Here is a 21,305-nt window from a genome sequence, read left to right as displayed (position 1 = left end):
GAGGAGTAAGAAAGACATGGTGCACACAGTTAAATTGTGCAAAGTGAAATCTAGGGTTACAGGATGCATCTTTCACCGAGCTTTGTTTGAGATGGGTTGGGGTAACATTACGTCCCACTTGGCGCGTGATCCTGCTGCGTGTTCCGGCAGCGTTGAGTTGATGGCCGTGTACAGGGTAGTAATTGCATACCGTCGTGTGTTAGGAACACATGCAGCACGGTAGATATGGGAGGTTTGTCGTTGCCAGCGCTCCAAGTGGTGTGCAGTACATGTTGTATGGGGAATTGTATTAAAAACTGTCCAGCACGTATGCCGTACGTGTCCATGTCCTGAAAGGAGATGTTGGAGGCCTCATGATAGGCTTCCCCCATTGGATCCACACCGCTTCTCTCCAATAGGTAGCATTATGTCAATGCCGCGATGCAAAGATGTGGTTGTTCCCAGATCCCTATTGCCGGGGAATATGGAAGGTGAGGCCCTTTACCATGTACAAATCTGCACCAGCAGGTGCGGGCCACAGTCATCTGGTGCTTTTCCTGGCGAGGACGAATATTTAGATCAGATAGCAATGTGTAAATATGCAGGTTGCTGAGTACCGTATGAACCATCGCCACTTTAGGGCATGTGGGAGTGTGTAGCCAGGCCATCGACCACTGAAGCTGCACTGCCACGTAATACATCTCAAAGTTGGGCACACCAAGGCCACCTTCAGTCAGCGGCTGCTGCAGGGTGATGAGCGCAACTCGGCGGTGCCCCTCCCTCCATATCAATATAGCAGCAATCCATGCAGCTCTCAGAAAAAGCTCCTAGCAAGCACTATGGGGAGTGCAGCAAAGAATATGAGAAGCGAGTCCCCAGTGGGAGCGGCCCTTTGCAAGACAGGTGACAGCGCCAAGGGGAACATGCAGGATTTAGGCCAGTTTACACACAACCCGGAAACGTCTCCTAAGTCATCCAGCAATATCCGGAGGTCTAGAAAGGTGGCATATGCATCGCACAGATACACCAGCGCATCATCCGCTTATAGCCAGACAACATGATGTACTCCCAGCTCTGGTATACCCCAGTCCCGTGTTCGCTGGCAAAGATGGTGGGCCAGCAGTTCCATGGCAAGGGCAAAGATGAGCGGGGAGAGTGGGCAACCTTGCCTGGTGCCTCTCTGTTTGTCAAAACTGTTGGATATCATCTTGCAAGTCTTAACCCTTACAAAACCGCTATTATACACAGTTTTGATCCACCCTAGGAAACCTGAACCTAACCCCATGGATTCAAGAGCGAGGAGGAGGAAGTCCCAACCTAGGTTGTCGAACACCTTTTCAATGCCTAATGGCATTGCAACCTGGCCAGAGGCGCTGGCGGGAGTGCCTTGTGTTAAGTGAAGACTCCGGCAGATGTTGGTAAAGGTGCTATGCCCTGGGATAAATCCTGATTGGGCAGTCGGTACCAGAGTGTTGATTATGGGGAGAAGGTGATATGCTAGGACACTGCCCAAGACTCCTGTGCCTGCTAGGCATGTGTGGTGAGAACCAGGGGTGTCGTGCTGCTGTTTCGGCCATGGGGAAGCCCACACGAGGAGGTGGGTCCCGCCGTGTGCACAATCGGGTGTAGTGGGTAGGCCGACTGGGACTACAGGCCCTCCCACGTAGTAGGTCGTACCAGGCCAGGGGGAGACACAGCTGCCTGCCGGCGGAGAAAGGACTCCCTATCGGAGTTGTTCACTGTGAAAGAGGTGCACAGCATTGCATATACGGGCAGTGAAAGCCTGTGGTGCAGCCAGTGTCGTGGAGCCTGGTGCCCTCCCAGTGTCAGGAAGGAAGCCTGGAGTGTGACATGCCACGAGATTGCGTGGTATGTTTAGTAGTGGGGCTTTAAAAGGCATCCAGCCCCTCATGATGGTGTGCGTGGGGGACCGCAGCCCAAAAGTCAGGGTACTATGGTGCGCAGCAGTTTACAGTTCTGGGGCACTCCTAGTCCCATAGGGGCAGCTGTGATGGCAATGTCAAACAATCAGTGTTCAGGGGCAGTGGACCAGTTGCAGGTCACACGCAGGTGTAGACTGCAAAATGCTGGCTCAGTGACCAGCAAGGGCTCCCACAATGTGGCACCCTCACCTAGAGGAGCGCTTGGCAGCAGGGTGCCTAGAGAAATGCAGTCAACAGTGAGTGTATATGGGGAAAGCGCTAAAATCGCTCCGCGCTTCCCCAGTGAGTACCAGTGGGACAGAATGCTGCAGGCTGCGAGGGGTAGGCCAAGACTTCCGCCTGTGTGAGTAGTGCTTGAAATGCATGGCCAGAGATAGCTCCCATGGTCAGGACAGTGCTGTGACTCCATGTGCGCGACCCAGGAGCATGGCAACTTAGGCAGCAGTTCTGCTCCCCAGGGGTTCCGGCCCGATTACGACTTCTCAAGTCTGCTTCTGCAGGCAGGAATGTTAGCATGGCTGGAAGGCTCCATCCCGGGCTGCAGGTGCAGGAGTGCAGCAGGTTTCAGCCGAACGGTGCCCCCCCCCCCCCTTGCAAGAACCACCTGCCCGCTCAGCGCAGCCCCACAGCGGTCTTGTCTTCCAGGGCAGCGCACAATTGGGTCTCCAATTAGCCACAGTGGTGTAGCGAATAGCGTGCATCGCGGGCCTCGCCCAATGTGTCGTGGGGTTTCGATCAATTTCACAGCACACTCGCCCTGCAGTGGCTATGCTGGGAATATGAGGGGACCAAACAAACCCAAGTACTCTTAGGTCGTCAGCAACGCGGCTTCTGTGGCCGCGAGGTGGGACAGTGCCATGTTGTGTGAGGGTGGGGAGTTACCAAGCCTGACACTTTGGACAGTGGGGGTGGACTGTTGAATGCAAGCCGAGCACACCATATATAAAGTGCGTGAGCGTCCACAGAAATTTGACAATGTATGGGCCGGTGGAGAGAATCAAAGAACATGGATTGAGTGGGGTTGGAGTTGGGGGGGTTTGCGGAACCCGCTAACCCTGCTTAGGTGGGTTCTTGGTCCTGGATGTACCAAGAGGAGAGGGAGCCACAGCAGGATGCTGCCAGAGGCTGAAAGGCTTATAGTGGATTGTGCCGAGCTTTGTCGACTGCCTGGTATGTGAATGAGGAGTGTATTGGATCGTACACATGTGCTGGAACACTGTCAAAAGTTTAATATTCGAGCTGCAATTGTGGTTTTGATATGTGTAAACCACAATCACATTTTTTCCCCAATAAATATGTAAGCACATGAAGATCAGATAAAAAAAATTACATTTTAAGACATTGACTGAGTGTATTTCAAAAATACTGGATTTCAGTGGCTGTGAAAAAACATGTACTGCTTTGATGCAAAGGACGGATAACCATCCAAATTAAAAGGATGAAATGATGGGTTTAGAGGTTGAACATACCTCTCTGTACTGGGCAGAGTGACAGGGCTGATTCTTCAAGTAGAACAGGAATCTCTGGTCCCACGACCTAGAGGCGGTAATACCAATAGAATGTTACCAGAGGGTATCACTGGCTGATGTCTCCAACCTCTCCAGGTCTGGACACACCCTGGCTGATGCCTCAACCCTCTCCCGGTCTGGACACACCCTGGCTGATGCCTCAACCCTCTCCCGGTCTGGACACCGCCTGGTTGATGCCTCAACCCTCTCCAGGTCTGGACGCCTCCTGGCTGATGCCTCAACTCTCTCCAGGTCTGGACGCCACCTGACTGATGCCTCAACCCTCTCCAGGTCCGGACGCCACCTGGCTGATGCCTCAACCCTCTCCAGGTCTGGACACTGCCTGGCTGATGCCTCAACCCTCTCCAGCTCTGGACGCCGCCTGGCTGATGCCTCAACCCTCTCCAGGTCTGGACACTGCCTGGCTGATGGCTCAACCCTCTCCAGGTCTGGACGCCACCTGGCTGATGCCTCAACCCTCTCCAGGTCTGGATGCCGCCTGGCTGATGCCTCCACCCTCTCCAGGTCTGGATGCCGCCTGGCTGATGCCTCCACCCTCTCCAGGTCTGGATGCCGCCTGGCTGATGCCTCAACCCTCTCCAGCTCTGGACGCCGCCTGGCTGATGCCTCAACCCTCTCCAGCTCTGGATGCCGCCTGGCTGATGCCTCAACCCTCTCCAGGTCTGGATGCCGCCTGGCTGATGCCTCCACCCTCTCCAGGTCTGGATGCCGCCTGGCTGATGCCTCCACCCTCTCCAGGTCTGGATGCCGCCTGGCTGATGCCTCCACCCTCTCCAGGTCTGGACACCACCTGGCTGATGCCTCAACCCTCTCCAGGTCTGGACGCCGCCTGGCTGATGCCTCAACCCTCTCCAGGTCTGGACACCGCCTGGCTGATGCCTCAACCCTCTCCAGGTCTGGACGCCACCTGGCTGATGCCTCAACCCTCTCCAGGTCTGGACGCCACCTGGCTGATGCCTCAACCCTCTCAAGGTCTGGACACCGCCTGGCTGATGCCTCAACCCTCTCCAGGTCTGGACGCCACCTGGCTGATGCCTCAACCCTCTCCAGGTCTGGGCGCCACCTGACTGATGCCTCCACCCTCTCCAGGTCTGGATGCCGCCTGGCTGATGCCTCAACCCTCTCCAGCTCTGGACGCCGCCTGGCTGATGCCTCAACCCTCTCCAGCTCTGGATGCCGCCTGGCTGATGCCTCAACCCTCTCCAGGTCTGGATGCCGCCTGGCTGATGCCTCAACCCTCTCCAGGTCTGGATGCCGCCTGGCTGATGCCTCCACCCTCTCCAGGTCTGGATGCCGCCTGGCTGATGCCTCCACCCTCTCCAGGTCTGGATGCCGCCTGGCTGATGCCTCCACCCTCTCCAGGTCTGGACACCACCTGGCTGATGCCTCAACCCTCTCCAGGTCTGGACGCCGCCTGGCTGATGCCTCAACCCTCTCCAGGTCTGGACACCGCCTGGCTGATGCCTCAACCCTCTCCAGGTCTGGACGCCACCTGGCTGATGCCTCAACCCTCTCAAGGTCTGGACACCGCCTGGCTGATGCCTCAACCCTCTCCAGGTCTGGACGCCACCTGGCTGATGCCTCAACCCTCTCCAGGTCTGGGCGCCGGCAGTGAGAGGTGCTGCTGCAGTCGTGTGTGGTTACAGATATAGCTCACTCTTCAGCTTTGTCACCACCTGTTCACACCATTCGAGCAGTAAATGCCAGTGCCAATCCTACTTGTGTCCTGCAGGGGTCAGCATTCGTATTTCGGTGAATGTCAGTTTTCAGCCTCATGCTGTTGAGATCACCTGGGCTGTCGCTTGGGTAAATGGCACAACTTCCACGGAGCTAGTGTTGAATGATGCTTTACATCCACATTTTACTGTATCATTTCTTATCTGATGATTACCCTGTGTGTCGTGTATATATTTTTGGTGTCTGCTTTTTCTAGGTCCTCTCATCGCCACCTCCATCTTTTCAATAAAGCCGAAAAAGAGGGACGAGCTGCAGTTCATAGACCCCCAAGATGCCGAGATCAGAAGCTTCTGCGAATATTACTCAAGTGAGTGGGAAGTGGAAACCTGCTGTAGTAGAATCTTTTTTTTATTTTTTTTTGTTTCGCAATTTTTTATTAAGAATTCTTTTTATAATGAATGTAAAAATATGAATACATAGGAATATCATTTAACAATTTAAGCTCACTGAAGAATATTATTATAAACCGTTAACATATGAAACGGAGAAAGGAAGAATTACATAAAGGATCTTATATGAAATGGAGAATGGATTATAAAAAGTATGAAAGAAAATAATATATTATACAATAAGTTAATAAACACATATATTTCGTTACATAGGTAACAGTAAAATAATTATAAGTATAAGATTTTAAAATGCAAAAATTGATCCATGAAATACAAAATGCATAACATGAGGAGAATATTGAAAGATATAAGGATAGTTGTTTTAGAGTCATAGATAAATAAATATAGATAAATGAGACCTGCAAAAATAAATATGTAATGGCAAGTTCAAAACGACGCATTTCGTCTTTACGCCTTGATCACGTTCGTAGAAGCTCATTATCACCATGGTGATATCCACTTCCTTCAAACATTAGAAGACACACTAGCCCAAAACAGTGTATATACAATACTACCAACTGTGGCGGCCATTTTGTAGGACAATCGCGAAGTAAATGGGCAAGATCACAATTGACTTCAGAGCACCTCCAACATTTAGAATGCGACAATAATCCTGCTTTTTGTAGTTTTAGACGTGTCCAGTACCAATCATGTAGAGTTTTAAAAAGACAGAATTTCAAGCGAGCTTCTCGAGTGCCTTTGTCAAGGGCTTCCAATATATCTGACCATACATTATCTTCAATAGAAATGTGTAGACGTTCCTGCCATTTCATTTGAAGAGCCTTAGCAAGTGGTTGTGAAAATAAGTGAAGAGTTAAAGCTCCATACAAGCCTGACATCACTTTTTAGTGTCGTCCCCATGTAAGGAGATAATCTAACATTGGTGAGGAGTGCAATAGCCATGGAGGGGAACCTAAACATAGTCTTAGACAGTGCTGTAGCTGTAAGTATTGGGAGATTTGGTGTGATGTGAGATCAAACTCTTCATGAAGCAGATCAATGGATTTTAGCTCTCCATTTGATATGTCCTGATCAAGTGTTTGATATCCAACTAGACCACTGAAGCACTTTACTATTTATTCGGATACTTTCATTATTCCAAAGTGGAGCTTTATAGTGTAAACGGTAAGAAATGTGTACGAGGCGATGTGCTCGATGCCATGCTTGATATGTAGCTTGCATCACCGGATGTGGAGGGGAAGAACGTGGATGTAGAGTACCATAAAGAAAATTAAGGCCATCATTTCGATTAAGAAGAGAATGTTCTATTTGGACCCACTGTGGAGGGTCAGTTGTGTTTGGGAGTAAATAAGCTAATTGCGAAAGGTGCAAGTCTGGGAGTAATGTTCCAGAGATGGTAAACCCAAACCACCATAGGAGCAGCGAGCCAGTAATTTAGCAGCAGCTAAGCGAGGGCGTATAGAACCCCAAACAAAAGACCGAATTCGAGCATCCACTCGACGTAAAGTAGATAAGGGGATAACTATCGGAAGCATTCCCAGATACAAGTAAAGCGAGGTAAGGTGACCGTTCTAACAGCCTGTACCCTTCCCCATATAGAACAAGCATTAAAAATGCAATAGGTCTTGCCTTTGATTAACCCCTTCAGCGCGGCGCGGATTTCCGCGCCACGCTGAAGGTTCCGTGCGCGGGCGGGGCCATGACGGAGCGGTTCCGTCATGCGCACAGCGCAACCGACGTGCATGACGGAACCGCTCCGTCATGCTTGTCGAAGGGGTTAAGTTAAAGCCATTTGCTTTGCTATACAATACCATTAGCAAAGCAAATGGCTTTAACTTAATCAAAGGCGAGACCTATTGCATTTTCAATGCTTGTTTAGCCAGCTTCCCAATTACGGAATCCAGACCAAGGTAAAATTGAGGCTCCAAAAAGTGGAAACTCGCCCCCAGTGGAAGTCTTTGTTGTAAGAAAGTGGCTCTGTATATACTGTTCCCAAATAGGTACAGTGTGCACAGTGTCCACAGTCCCCAGAGGTTTGGCAGAGGCTAAAGTTAGATGTAACCTTACTCTCTAAAGTGGTAGCTTGGTTGAGCAGTAAGGCAGTATCAGAGGACAGTGTAAAGCATTTGTTGTACACACTCAGTCAGCAAATGGTCTCACACACTCAATAACTGAACTCTAGGCCAATGGTTTATATATAAAAAATATATGCTTGTTTTATTTTAGATCCAATAATAGGTATCAAAATATACTTTCTCAGAATGAGATGCTTTGGATAAATACTTTCAATTGGCAATAGACTTCTGAATGCAATAGATACAGTTGTTGCAATGGGCAACACAGTTTCAAACACAATTGTACATTGAGCTCAATGGGAAGTTCTAGTTAAATGCAATTGATTACTTTCAGGATTATTTTTCTAACCACAGGACTGGATCCTAGATTCAGTCCTGGGACATTTCCTGTAAACAGTTGAGTAAAAACGTTTTGGTTACAGTTATGCTTTTTAAGGAATATTATTGTATTTTAAAAGTTGACACAAACTTTTTCACATAGAATCACCAATGTTATCCTATGGGAGGAAATTCACTTAGCAGGTAAGTGGGGTTATGGTTACTTTTTCTAGCTCAGTGTTGGATCCTGGATCCAGCACTGGGGCATCTCCTGTAAACAGTTGAAAGAATGTGTTTTTGTTATACAGGCGATTTTTAATGAATATTTGTAAGTTTTCAAAACCAGGCAATGTTATCCTATGGAAGGAAAATCAAGTTATAGGTAAGTATGGTTGTAATTACTTTTCAGGGTCAGTGCTGGGCACCAAGATCCAGCACTGGGATCTCTCCTGATAACAGGTGAGTAATTTCGTCTTCGTTGATCGGGTGATTTTTAGTGAATATTTTAAAGTTTCAAAACTCGACACTTCGAAGTGAAAACCAGTCAATGTTACCCTATGGAAGAAAAGTGAGTTATCGGCTTTTGGGTAAGTACTCGACTGGCAGAGTTAAGATTCTGGGCATAGACTCAGGGGTCTCCGAGGGTCGGATAAGTACAGTTGTTACACCCTCAGCGGCACAGGGGCGGCCGGGTTAGAATGAGTTAGGCCCAATGTTATCCTGTGGGAGGCAGGGGGCCTTTGGTTGGTGGCTGCTGGCTAGCAGGCCACTCGGCTGTGGGAGCTGGGCTCCTGGTCACTTGCTCAGGGCAAATGGGGAAGTAGATTAGAGTAGAGGTTGCACTCCCAGGGGCACTCGGTCGGCTGTGTACAGGGTGCTTTTGAGCCGTCGGGCGCTCAATGGATTTCAGTGGAGAAGCTCAAGAACGAACAAAGGCTGCAAGCTTGGGGACGAAGATTCTTGAGGTGCGTCCACCACTTCGATAGGTAAGGAGGGTAGTTGGAGGATAGGTAGGCACCCAGGAGTTGGGCACAGGGGGCCGCATGGCGCCGGGTGCAGGGGTGCCTTTTGACGTCGGGAAATCTTACCCTCTGATGGTCGCGGTTGGAGGGGTCCCTGGTTCTGAGAGCCCAGAGATGTGCTTCACCTCGCCTCCTCCACCTGAGGAGTGGGGTTGGCAGAGGCTGGCACACCCCCTTTCCTTCCTTGGGGTTTCCGGCCAGTCTTCCCGCCAGAGTGGAGGTCAGAACCGGTAGGGGCCAGTTGCTGAGTACAGCAAGTGGCTTGGAGAAGCTCACAAAGGCAGCATGCCTTTGAAGCTTCCCCTGCCCATCCTGGGTGAGGAGACCTAGCACCTCGCCCAGGATGTGCATTGTTGCAGGCCCAGGAGAGCGGATGGCTCTCTACTCAGGGGTCCGGCAACATGTCTGCTGTGTGGCAGCCTAGGCAGCCCCTCAGACAAGACGTGGATTGTAGGTTAGGTTCAGGGGGCATCTCTAAGATGCCCTCTGTCGTGCATTGTACATTAAATCCCACACTGGCATCCGTGCGGGTTTAATGTGCTGAGAAGTTTGATACCAAACTTCTCAGTTTTCAGTGTAGCCATCATGGTGCTGTGGAGTTCGTGTTGACGACCTCCCAGCACCATATACTCTTAATAGCAGCACTGCACTTACAGTGCCCAGGAATGGACCTGGGTACTGTAGGGGCACCGGGCTCATGCACCTGTACCCACACCACTGGCATAGGGCACCCAGCTAGAGGGGTGGCTGATGTATGCCATGGCAGTGTGTGTTGTGGCATGGCACACAGGGATGTGTGCCATGTTGACTCTGTTTTGTTCTGCACCCAGACACTCAGCCTGCAATGGCAGTGTGTGTGTGTGTGTGTCAGAGTACAGGGCCTCTAAGAGTGGCACAATAAGTGCTGCAGCCCTTAGGGGCCTTTTCCGGTCACAAGGCCCTGGGTACCTAGTGTACCATTTACCAGGGGCTGATATGTGGCCAGAGATGCCAATTGGGTTTAGGCTTCAACACAGTTTTAGGGAAGGAACATAGGCCCTGGGTACCTGATTGGCAGGAGCCCACGGCACCCTCAGTCAAAGTACATCAGCAGTTCAGCAAAAAGTGGGGGCATACCATGCAAGAAAGATGGCACTTTCTCACATTTGTTTATAATGTTCATGGATGGGCGAGGCGAAATGCTCATCGTTCCGGCCTCATAATGTTGAATCTGAAGCAAATTCAGCATTTCGAAGGTACCTTATGGCGGCAGGCCTTGCTCTCATTTGAATCCGTCTTTTGCTATGAATGGCCAGTGCACAGATTGGTCTCCCTGACAGCCATCATGCGTGTGGGGCATCCCAGCGCATGGCACCCACCCTTGTGAAGTAGGTCAAATTGCACCCCTCTCTACAGGATATACTTCTGCCACTGACCTTTGTAGAGATATTGTGCTGCCATTCATGTGGCGAATAAAGTAGAAATGTCTGGGAGGGAGACTTGGCAATTGTTTGGCCTTTTTTGCACTCACTCAGGTAGAAAATGATTGATTTAGTAGAAGGCGTCGGTCACAGCTGCAAGTGAATAGTGAAGTTTACAGATGCTCTGAACGTTTCCAGCACTGGTCCTTAAGGTGGGGTAAGGAATGTTGACACAACACACTGCACGTCACTGCACGCACTGTCAGGGGTAAACAAGCTCAGGCGCATGTGGCAACAAGCACCTCGGGCTGTCAACTTTAGACTGCATCCCACTCCAGGCAAGATCGCTTCAAACAGATGGCTGGCACGTTTGGTTAACAAAGGGGATGGGATGCCCCATCTCTTATATACGAGTTAACTATATATGCGAGGTGTATAAGGAGAGAATCTGCTATGGACACCGTTGTTTCAGATGCTTTTCATGCTGTTTTTTCTGATAGACTGCACAGAACCACAATAAAAGTTAGTGCACTGGGGAAGACTTAACAATAAAGATAATTTTAAGCTCACGTTCCTTTCTGTAGGCATTAACAGCGTCGATGGCGCTCTTAATTAGAAGTAAAAGAAAGCTGCAAGGTTTTCTGTGTATAACAGCTTGCAATCGCTTTTAGCGACAGGCCCTTGTGGGTGTCCAATAACAAATATATTATGACTTTGCTACATCACGCTGGGCTTTACCACTGAAATCACAATGTACCTTTAAGGCATTTCCCAAATCAATCTGTACAAAATTTCTTAAATCGAAAGGACGACGGGCTGCGAAGACTACACGGCTCTTAGCAGCAGGTGCATTAACTCGTGGAGCTATACATTTTTCTTTTTTTAAACTGTCAAAAAAGGTTTATGAAGTATTGATATCAAAGAATGCAACTCCCAATTACAAATGTGCGTCCAGCGATACAGTGCACTACAAAAAATGTTAACTGCCCTAACACTATAGTAACATATATATTCACTCCGGAGTGAGATGGCAGAGCCCAGGGTGCATAATCGTAGCCATTTGAACGTTTTCTCTAAACGTGTGTTTTGGCGTTTTGTGATAGAAGGTAAACCGCATCCGTTTGCCTGGGACTGGGAGCCTACCTCGGAGACAGCATTTCAGGTGTTTATGTGCCTGTAAGTAGCACAAAGCAGCCTCCTGAGGGAGTCAGTGCACTACAAAGAAATAGGCTAATACTTGAAGGATACAGGACACGTGAAACTCAATATGACATGCATCAAAAGCAGACAAGATAGCCTACCAACATAAGACGGATTTAGAGGGTCCGAAGTTCAAGTATAGTTCACAAACGTTTCAGCTAGATATGCAATAGTGTTAGCTATTCATATAGCGACCAGAAGCCCATCTGGTTGTGATATATTCTAATCTTGCAGAAACTTTCCGCCATCATCGGTACAGCTCGTCTGTGATGCTTTGGCATGTGAGCCCCAGACTAGAACATCTGTGGGAAGGGCTGACCTGTTTCCGCGCTGTGTACGACCCCTCCACAGAGGGAACCAAAGAGCAGCAGTAATTTTTACAAATTGTTCAACGGAGTCCAGTGTTTAAAAGTCTTGTGGAGCATTGCTTTTTTTTTTTTAAATAAAAAAGTGAGTCGGTACATGTTGGGACACTTCCAAGATAGATGGTGGGCAGTAAGCAGGGTCAGCCCTAGGGCAAGGTAGACATGGCCAGGCAGCTGCGCAGGTCGCTGCAGGAGCATCATTCACACAGCAAGCTACAACCCCTGGACCAGGAGAGCCAGGGATGCAGGTCTTTGGAAGTAGAGCGCGAGCGTCCGTCCACCAGGCCCCCTCGCTGCGCAGCACAGAAACTCGGAAACATCCTCTCATTGCTTGTTACACTGCTGCCCAGATTCCCACTTCCTCTTAGCCTCGCCACAAAAGACAAGCAATCAATAGATCTCAATCGGAAGAGCTAAAAATATCGCGCGCCGTCTGCGACCAAAGCACATGTCCCGATGAATGCAGGACAAGTGGTAGTAGGCTCCTGTGGGGGTGGGGGGGCTGCACACGAGCAGTTATAGTAGATGAGGGTCCTGATTAACCGTTATCCTTGGCCACAGACACGTTCTGGCACGGTCCTGGTAAAACATCCGTCCCTAAAGGGTCCCATGTGTTTCACATTAGGGCCACCCGGGGCCGTGGCCGCAGATATTAAGGCTCCTGATACAGTTACACGATTATATTTTCAGGATGGCACATTGTGCTAGTACTAGGCTAATCTTTACATTTGTGCTGCAAGAAATATATTATTATAGATGGGCGACAGTGAATTACTGAAAGGTTCTGAGTGACGCAAGTTCTGAGTGACAAGAGGGAGAAAGGAGAGCCCGATATGTGAAAGAGTATAGCAGGAGGTGGATGAAAACATTATGAGAATGAGGTGCACTCGCCCATGACGCTTTCTCTCACCTCAGACGGTTCTTGGCTCGAGCCCGGAGGTCTGCAACCTGTGACAAGGCTCACAAACCTGCGCCGCCATGGAGACGCGACGCGGCACTCTCCCGAGCGCCATGGTAACTATGGAGCATGGAAGGGGACTGGTTCAGAAGAGAAGTGTTGAAGAGGCGAGGCTTGCACTTAAACCACGACAGAAAGTAGAAGTGACGTATGCGTGAGATGATATGGTGGCTCTAATGATGGGCTTCCGTTTTGTGGCTCAGGGGCAGGGTGGCGGTGAAGATTTCGCCCCCAGTCGTGCACGGATAGAATGTGGCTCTTCACATCGTCTTATAGACTGGGCCACTGGAATTCTACAATTATGCGTCTGTGACAATTTTCGCATAATGATATGGATTGGCTGCATTTGCCTTTTTTGTGTGAAAATTTTGATTGTCTAAAAGGGAGCAGGCGTTACACTTTAATCACGTGGCATTACAGAAAATGAAAATAATACATGTGGATCACATACGTTACATACAGTATCATAATAACAATACTGGTACCATACTTAATATCTATATCCACACGTTTCTGCAACCCCTTATCTGTATTCTCCTAGTCCAACAGTAGCGCGGCACCGCAAAGTCAGCCACGTGTTTACTTTCTCATCGCGCTTTCACTTTAAGCGCGATGCAAAATTAAACACGCGGCTGACTTTGCCAAAGCTGAGAGAGAGAGGGAAAAAAAGTGCTTAGGGAGTAAATGAAGGGGAGAGTGTCACGCCGCCGGTAAAAGATCAAATCCCGGTGGGCGTGGCCAAAAGGAGACAAGGCGGCAACAAGGAGGGACTAAGAAGCCTCCTTTACAATGAGAAGCCAGGGTTTTGCATGCAAGAAGACGCTGCCCAATTATAAAGATGGGCGGGGCTTCAACTCCGCCTCCGAGTGCTTCGGAATTTGTATTAATTCCAAGAAGCTCTCGAATGTCGAGAGCAGCGCATGTGCTGCTTTCGACAGCCGAGACCTAAAAACCTAAGAGAGACCATTTAGCAAAATCAGTTTCTATTTGTGTTATAGGGGAGTGAGGTTGTCTGAGGCCATATTTGATAGACCTCTATTAACTAGGACTCCCAGATATTTTTTATTGTGATGATCTCCAACAGAAGGAATAACCATCAATTGATGCTTTTGTGGTACCAGGAGAAAGTGTAAGAGCCCCGTTTTTATCCCAGTTCACTTTGTAACCACAATGGATTGCAAAACGGTCAATAATTTCAAGTAAAGCTGGAAAAGAGTGTGGAAGATCTTTTAAAGTAATGAGAATGTCATCAGCATATAAATATAGTTTAGAATCCTCATCTGCAATAGATATGCCTTGTATTTGTGGTGAGTGTCACATAAGTGAGGCAAGAGGTTCTATTACTAATAGGAATAAAAGGGGACAACCTTGACGAGTTCCCCTACGAATTGGGAAAGGATCTGAAAGAAAACCACCACAGTTAACCTGAGCTGTTGGGTTAACATATAAAAGACCAACTTTAGAAATAAATTAATCCCCTAGTCCAAAGGGTTTCATGGTTGCACATAGGTATCTCCAGTCAATTTGGTCAAATGCTTTTTCTGCATCTTCCGTCAACTCATTTGCAGTCCATAAGGTGTGAGCCAGAGTTCGACGGTGATTTCTAGATGAGCGACCTGGAACAAAGCCTACCTGTGAATGGTTTATAAGAGAAGGAATAATTTTGTGAAGGCGTGCCGCTAAAATACTTGCGAAGATCTTAATATCACTATTTATTAGTGAAATGGGTCGATAACTACTACAAACAAGCAGATCCTTGCCAGGTTTTGGGATGACTGCAATCAACGCTTAGAAATGGGACCAAGTGAATCTACTTGAACAGCCTCATGGAAAGCAGAAAATAAGGTATCCACTGTTTTCGTTCTGGTCCATTTATAAAATTCCGCAGGGAAACTATCTTCCCCAGGGGACTTATGATAAGGTGGTTTGGCAATAGCTGCAGCTATTTCTTCTTTGGTAATATCCCCATCAAGGAAGGTTCTACCCTCATCTGTAAGGCAAGGGAATTTAATGTCAGCAAGATAGGCGACTAATTGATCTTCGGTTTTTGACATATTGGATGTATGAAGTTGTTTATAGAAGGATGAAAAAGCGTCTAAGGCTTTGTAAGAATCTCACCCGTTTCTGCACATATTGCAGGAATAGCCATAGCTGCCTGTAATCGGCCTGCTTTCTCACCTTGCTCATAGTGTCTACCCTTAAGGCGTTAGAGAGCGTATTCAGCTTTAGAAGCATATAAGTTGCTAAGCTCCATTTTAGCAATTTCTAGTTTACGGCGGTTGGGTATTGTAGGGTGAGATGAATATTGATGTGTTAGAGAGGTGATTTACGTCTCCAGCTCAATGCGGCGAAGTGACGCCGACTTATTGGTCTCTGCTGCATCTCTCATTAATTGACAACGAATAGTTGCTTTAGCAGCTGCCCAGGCAGTTCTAATAGAGGTGACTGATAATTTGTTAATAATTAAATAATCCGAGAGGTGGGAGCGTAGTAGGGTTTTACCTTTAGGTGGACAATATCTTTGAATATTCATGCACCACGGTTTACAGCCTGGAGAGGTTAAACCTAATTCTAGGGCAAGAAGAACAGGCGCATGGTCGGATATCGCAGCTTCCAGGATTTGAGAATCACTTCTGGTAGCAATTACCGAATGTGAAATAAGAAAATAATCTATCCTGGATTGAGTGCCATGGGTAGAGGAAATAAATGTATATTCCTGATCGGATGGATGGCAAAGGTGCCAATGATCTACTAGTCCATGATCTGACGTTATGTCTCCCAATAAAGCTCTGTCTCCCTCATTACATCGGTCTAGGGGGCCTGTTCGGTCAGTTACAGAATCACATTCCAGTCGCCACCAATGACCTATCTGGATGTGCCTACTTCTATCAATTGTCGATTCAAACGGAGAAAAAAAGGAACGTTTGGCTCCTGTTGGAGCATATACGGAACCCACGCAAAGGATCTTGTCTCGTATTTTTAGCTTGGCAAAAATGTATCTGGCTTCTGGATCAATCCAGGTTTTAATAATTATAACAGGTAGAGATTTATGAAGTAGAATGGCCACTCAATATTTCCGTGGTTGGACCTCATTAGGAAGAAGTTGTGTCGTTAGACCACAGTGTATAACTTTCCCTTCCCAGTCTCGCCGTAATTTAGAAGATTCTAAAGCATTTAAATGAGTCTTTTGTGAAAGAGCAATGTCAGTCTTTTTCGTTTGCAGGCAGGACAGTACTTTTTCCATTTAATGAAATATGTGAGGCCATGAAATAATATGCAATGGGTGAGAGGTAGAAGGAATGCATTAGTAAAGTATTACTGGAGGATGAGGGAAGCAGAAGACAGTACCTTCGTTCACCACTGTGGGGTGGAGATTGAAAATCAAGCAAGGCTAGTCAACTAAATCACAACAGTCTTGAAGGAATCCCGTTCGGCATTACAGCTAGAGGAGGCCTGGTTCACGAGAAAAGGCACTATCTGACGCTGCTGCGAATGGGGTCTTTTCCCTCGAAGGACCTGACCCCAAAATGGAAACACACATGGCCATTCAAGGAATGACGCCTGTGCGGACAAGGGGACGAGTCTTTATTACACCTATTATGCATTTGCCCCTCACTATTAGAAACTCGAAAAACTGTCCTTTGGGAGCCCTTTAGGAAGGAACAAATAAGAACATGTAGATCCGTAGTCATCAAGTGTCTAGGAGGGTCGTCCATTCCCCTGTCTTGCAGAGCCATAACATTTTGGAAAATTATTGCATAAGAGTTGATCAAAAAAAGTAATCAAATCTACGTAGCCCAAAAATAATCTTTTAATACACAATCTCCAACTGCATTGATATAACAGTTAACACCTTTACTCAATCAGTTGTCTGTGGTTATGTTTTTTTTTGTAAAAACTTTATTGTGCAAAATAACATCATTACAAATATGGGCCTACAACCACCAGGGCCGGCCGCTAGTATATGCATGTCAATTGCGCGACATCACGAAGCAGCAACTGATTCCCAGAGGCTCAGCAGGGTTACAGGAAATATTCTCGGCTACTCAGAAGCTAGGCAGGATACAAATATTTTAAATTTTAAAAGAAAACACAAACAAAGAAACAATAAAACAAAACTCAAGGCGATAAACAGTCTAGACGGTGTCGAGCGCCGATGGGGGGGATCCCACCACATCAGGCAGAGAATCAGGAGGACAATATAGAGATGACCAGGGGGGGGGAGGTAGCGGGGAAGTCAGAACAATCAGCCAAAAGGGTACAGTATTCCAGGAACCTCAGGATCAGGGGGACAGAGAAATGTCCGGGGTATCTACAAAAGGGGGCGTACAGATGTTACCTCGGTAGGTGTTCTCTGAACATGCACCAGTCCATGTTCTCCTTCCACACTGACACGGTGGGAGGCTGTCGGGAACCCCAAAGCTGCGCAATATCCCTCTTTGCAATCATGTTCCCAAGCGCCGCCCACCGGGCCTGGGCGACGTTGTAGTCATTCGGCTCCCATACATTCAACAAACATCGACGAGCCTCAGGCAACAGAGCGACCCCAGTGACACACTCCATTACAGCATGCACACGGTGCCAATACGCCGCAACCTCGCGGCACTCCCAAAGGTTATGAAGGAAGGTGGCGCTCGTTCCACAGCCGCGCCTACACAACCCGTCCGAAGAAAAACCCATCCCAACCAAACGAGGACCGGTCACATAAACACGGTGAAGAATTTTGAGCTGGACGAGACGGAGACGGGCAGGAATGGCAACCTCTTTCGGGGAGGACAGTGCGGACTGCCAGTCTTCGTCATCCAACTCCAACCCGTCTCCGGCCCAGGCCTCCCTAAGATGCACAAGGAGGTCCGCCCGATTGTTGATTAATATCTTATAGATCAAGGAAATCGTACTATCGGGCAGATGACCATCAAGTATACGGTCCTCGAGTGGTGAGGATGCAGGGACTGTGGTGCCGGTCTCGAAGACCGACAGCAAAGGGTGGCGAACCTGTGCATATCTGAAGAACTCCCTCCCTCTCACTCAACTCATACTCACTCTGAAGCACCGCAAAGGATTTGACCGCACCTTTCACCCAGAGATCAACCACTATGCTAATACAAATCGTGTCCCAGTTCTCAAAACCTTTCGTCGTCCAGAGGCATCCCAATCTGTCTGATGCGAACAAGCGGGTCGCTCGTGTCAGGCGATCATTCCATCCCACAGCCACATTGGCATCCTTCCACACACGTACTGCAATCTTAGTGGGTACCGTTAGGTTTCTCCCCGCCGTCCGAGAGTAGAGCGCTCTGTTGAAGTTGCCACCAGGCAACTGATATTTATCCATCTCGAAAGCCGGATTTGGACCGGGTGCATACGTAGCATGGTTGATGGCGGACAACTGGGAGGCCCAATAATACTTCCTGATGTCCGGGAGCGCGATGCCCCCGTCATACCAGCGGAGAGTCAGTTTTGCAAGAGCGATGCGTGCGCGGCCGTCCCAAACAAGTCTCCTCTGTAAACCCTCCACCTCCCGAAAGTAGGCCGCCGGAATAATATCAAACTAGTTCTGGAGTGCGTAGAGAAATCGGGGCAGGGACATCATTTTAAAAAGTGCCGCTCGACCGAGTGGCGACAACGGCAATCTACGCCACCGAGCCACGTCCAACTTCAATCGCCGGAGAGGGGGAAGGAGATTGCGCTCGTAACGGACCGCCGGGTCCAACGATACATAGACCCCCAAGTACTTGAAACCGGAGTGAGAAATTTGAATGGGGAACCTATTCGGTAAGGGGGGAAGGCCACCAGAGATAACATACACACACGATTTAGACCAATTAATGATCAATCCGGAGTTTTTACCGAAAGAAGTGAGGACGTCAAATAGGACGTTAAGGGATTCACGCTGGGAGGTGAGGTACAAAAGAATATCGTCGGTGTACAACGAAACCCGGTCGTCAAATTCAGGGGCCCACTGAATGCCCTTTATCGATGGTTCCCATCGGAGCCAGGCTGCAAGCGGTTCTAGAGCAAAGAGCAGGGGGGACAACGGACACCCCTGCCTAGTACCCCTCCCGAGAGCGAAGGGCTGGGACACCCTACCATTGACAACAACCTGAGCTAGCGGATCCGTATATAGAAGTCTCACCCAACTAATAAATCCTGCACCGAAACCGAACTTCGCCAGAGTGGCCCAAAGATATGGCCATTCTATCGTATCAAAGGCCATCGTGGCGTCCAAGGAAGCCAAGATGGCCGGCTCGGAGAGAAGCTCCGCCCTGGCGAGAACTCCATGTAGGCGCCGCAAGTTGAGAGCAGTGTTCCGGTGCGGAATAAAACCAGATTGATCCGGATGAATCAGGTCACAGATGACAGCGAGTAAGCGATTAGCAAGGACCTTGGCGAATCTTCGGTTCAGCATTCAATAGGGAAATAGGCCTGTATGAGGCACAACGATCACGAGGCTTGCCCTCCTTAGGAATCACAACTATAGTGGCCAGACGCTGGTCGCAAGGGAGGGAACCAAGCTCATGCGACTCCAGAAACATATCACCGAGAAACGGTGCGACTTTATCCGGGCGCAATTTGTACAATTCAATAGGCAATCCATTGGGGCCCATAGCTTTGCCAGAACGAAGGGAACGAATCGCAGTAGCAATCTCGTCGGCTGACAACGACGCCTCCATACACTCTTGATCCTCTTCAGACAGGCAGGGCAGCGCAATATCCTTCAACAAGAAACGAGAGTCATCCTCATCTCTATCGGACACCGGGGAGTAGACCACACGAAGATAGTCAGCAAAACACTCCACAATCTCGCCAGGGTCCGTCACATGCACACCGTCAGAATTCTGAAGCACAGGGACCACACTGTTCGCTCTCTCCTTCTTATCAAGCCATGCAATCAATTTACCCGCCTTATCCCCGACATCATACAATCTACCTTACTGTTCCCTGTACATTGTCTTGGCAGCATCCGTAACAAGGGATTTATATTCAAACTGTTTCAAGCTAAGGGCGTGGAGCCTATCCTGGGTGACACCTAAGTCAAGATCAGCCTCCAACTCCAGTATTTCGGCATCCAGCTGCACGACCTCCCCATTCCTAGCTTTCTTGGTCTCGACTATTAAAGATAGGGCCTGTCCACGAATAACAGTTTTGAAGGCTTCCCACAGGGACACAGAGGACAAAACAGACCCCTCGTTCTCCAGGAAGTAGTGGTAGAGCGACTTAATGAGGCTGTTGCGAGTCTTGGGGTTGCGCAGATGCCAAGGGTTAATAGGGGCGATCCGCCCCGCGGCTTGCGTCCCCGCGTCGAAAAGAAGCCACACAGGGGAGTGATCTGAAATGCCCCGGGCCAAGTGTCTTACCTCCCCAATGTGGGGGGACTGGGCCGCGGGCATGAGGAAGTGATCAAGCCTGGAGAGACTCCCATGAGCCCCGGAGTGGAAGGTGTATTGACATTGCGTCGGATGCATTAACCTCCAGCAATCCACCAAACCAAAGGTGTCCAAGAACCCACCAAGCCATGATTGGGAAACGGGAAGGGCCCGGGGTGGGGGGGGGGCGATCCAGATCGCCGGACAGTACGGAGTTGAAGTCCCCACCCATGAGGAGAAGACTATCGGGGAGTTCCAGCAACATCCAACCAACATCAGAGAAAGTGGAGGTCTGGAGGCCTGGGGGAACATACACCGTGGCTAAGGAAAGAGTCTTACCCTCCCACCTACCGGTTAGGGCGGCATAACTCCCTCTGTCGTCAAGGATGACCTTATCAATCTCTAGTGGGAGGGAAGACCGGACCAGAATACCAACCCCTCTGGAACCAGTGGTGAACCCGGAGTGTGCAACCAATCGGTACCCCCACCTATTCATAGCATGACACACATTGCCGACCAAATGCGTCTCCTGCAGGAGTACTATATCAGGAGTCGGACGATGCAAATATTGCAGTACAACACCCCGTTTAATACGATCCCCCAATCCATTGACGTTCCAAGATATCAACCTCAACCCACTACCCCCCATCCCCAGAAGAGTTGCATGAGTCCCCCCACAGAGAGCAGGACACCGAAACAGAGAAAGAGCCAATATGCCGCCTTGAGAAAAGAAAACACAAACACCCCCTCCCACCCCCCAACCAAAACCCGTTACAACTCCCCCCCCTCCCTGCACCCCTGCAGACTAAAAAGCCACCCCAAAATGCAGTGTGCCTGTCGCCCTAACAATCCCATTCTACAAAAAGACCCCGGAGGAGGAGAGAGGCCCGTCTCCACCCGCCACCCGGACGCGAACTACTATAAGGCAAAATATACAAAAGGAGTAGAACCCAACTGAGCAATATCCGATTGTCAGGGTTAGGGACCAAAAGGTCACTTCTGTGTAGGCTCACCACCCTCGGCACCGCCAGGGTGCCCCGTTCGATTGCCCCGAACAGGCAGGGA

At 49.1% G+C, this 21,305-nt stretch overlaps 1 protein-coding gene across 1 annotated transcript in view; it reads left to right on the top strand.

Moving 5' to 3' along the window:
- LOC146813457 (uncharacterized) overlaps positions 1 to 21,305 on the top strand; it is a 123,604-nt gene that overhangs the window by 32,520 nt on the left and 69,779 nt on the right. The window contains exon 3 of the mRNA XM_085620218.1: positions 5,385 to 5,495. Coding sequence (XP_085476344.1) covers positions 5,385 to 5,495 — 111 coding nt within the window. The remainder of the gene's footprint in view (positions 1 to 5,384; positions 5,496 to 21,305) is intronic.

This window comes from Triturus cristatus, chromosome 7 (assembly GCF_964204655.1).
Source record: "Triturus cristatus chromosome 7, aTriCri1.1, whole genome shotgun sequence".
NCBI classification, from domain to species: domain Eukaryota; kingdom Metazoa; phylum Chordata; class Amphibia; order Caudata; family Salamandridae; genus Triturus; species Triturus cristatus.
The sequence above is the reverse complement of the archived record's forward strand: the minus strand, read 5'-3'. Positions and strand labels throughout refer to the sequence as shown.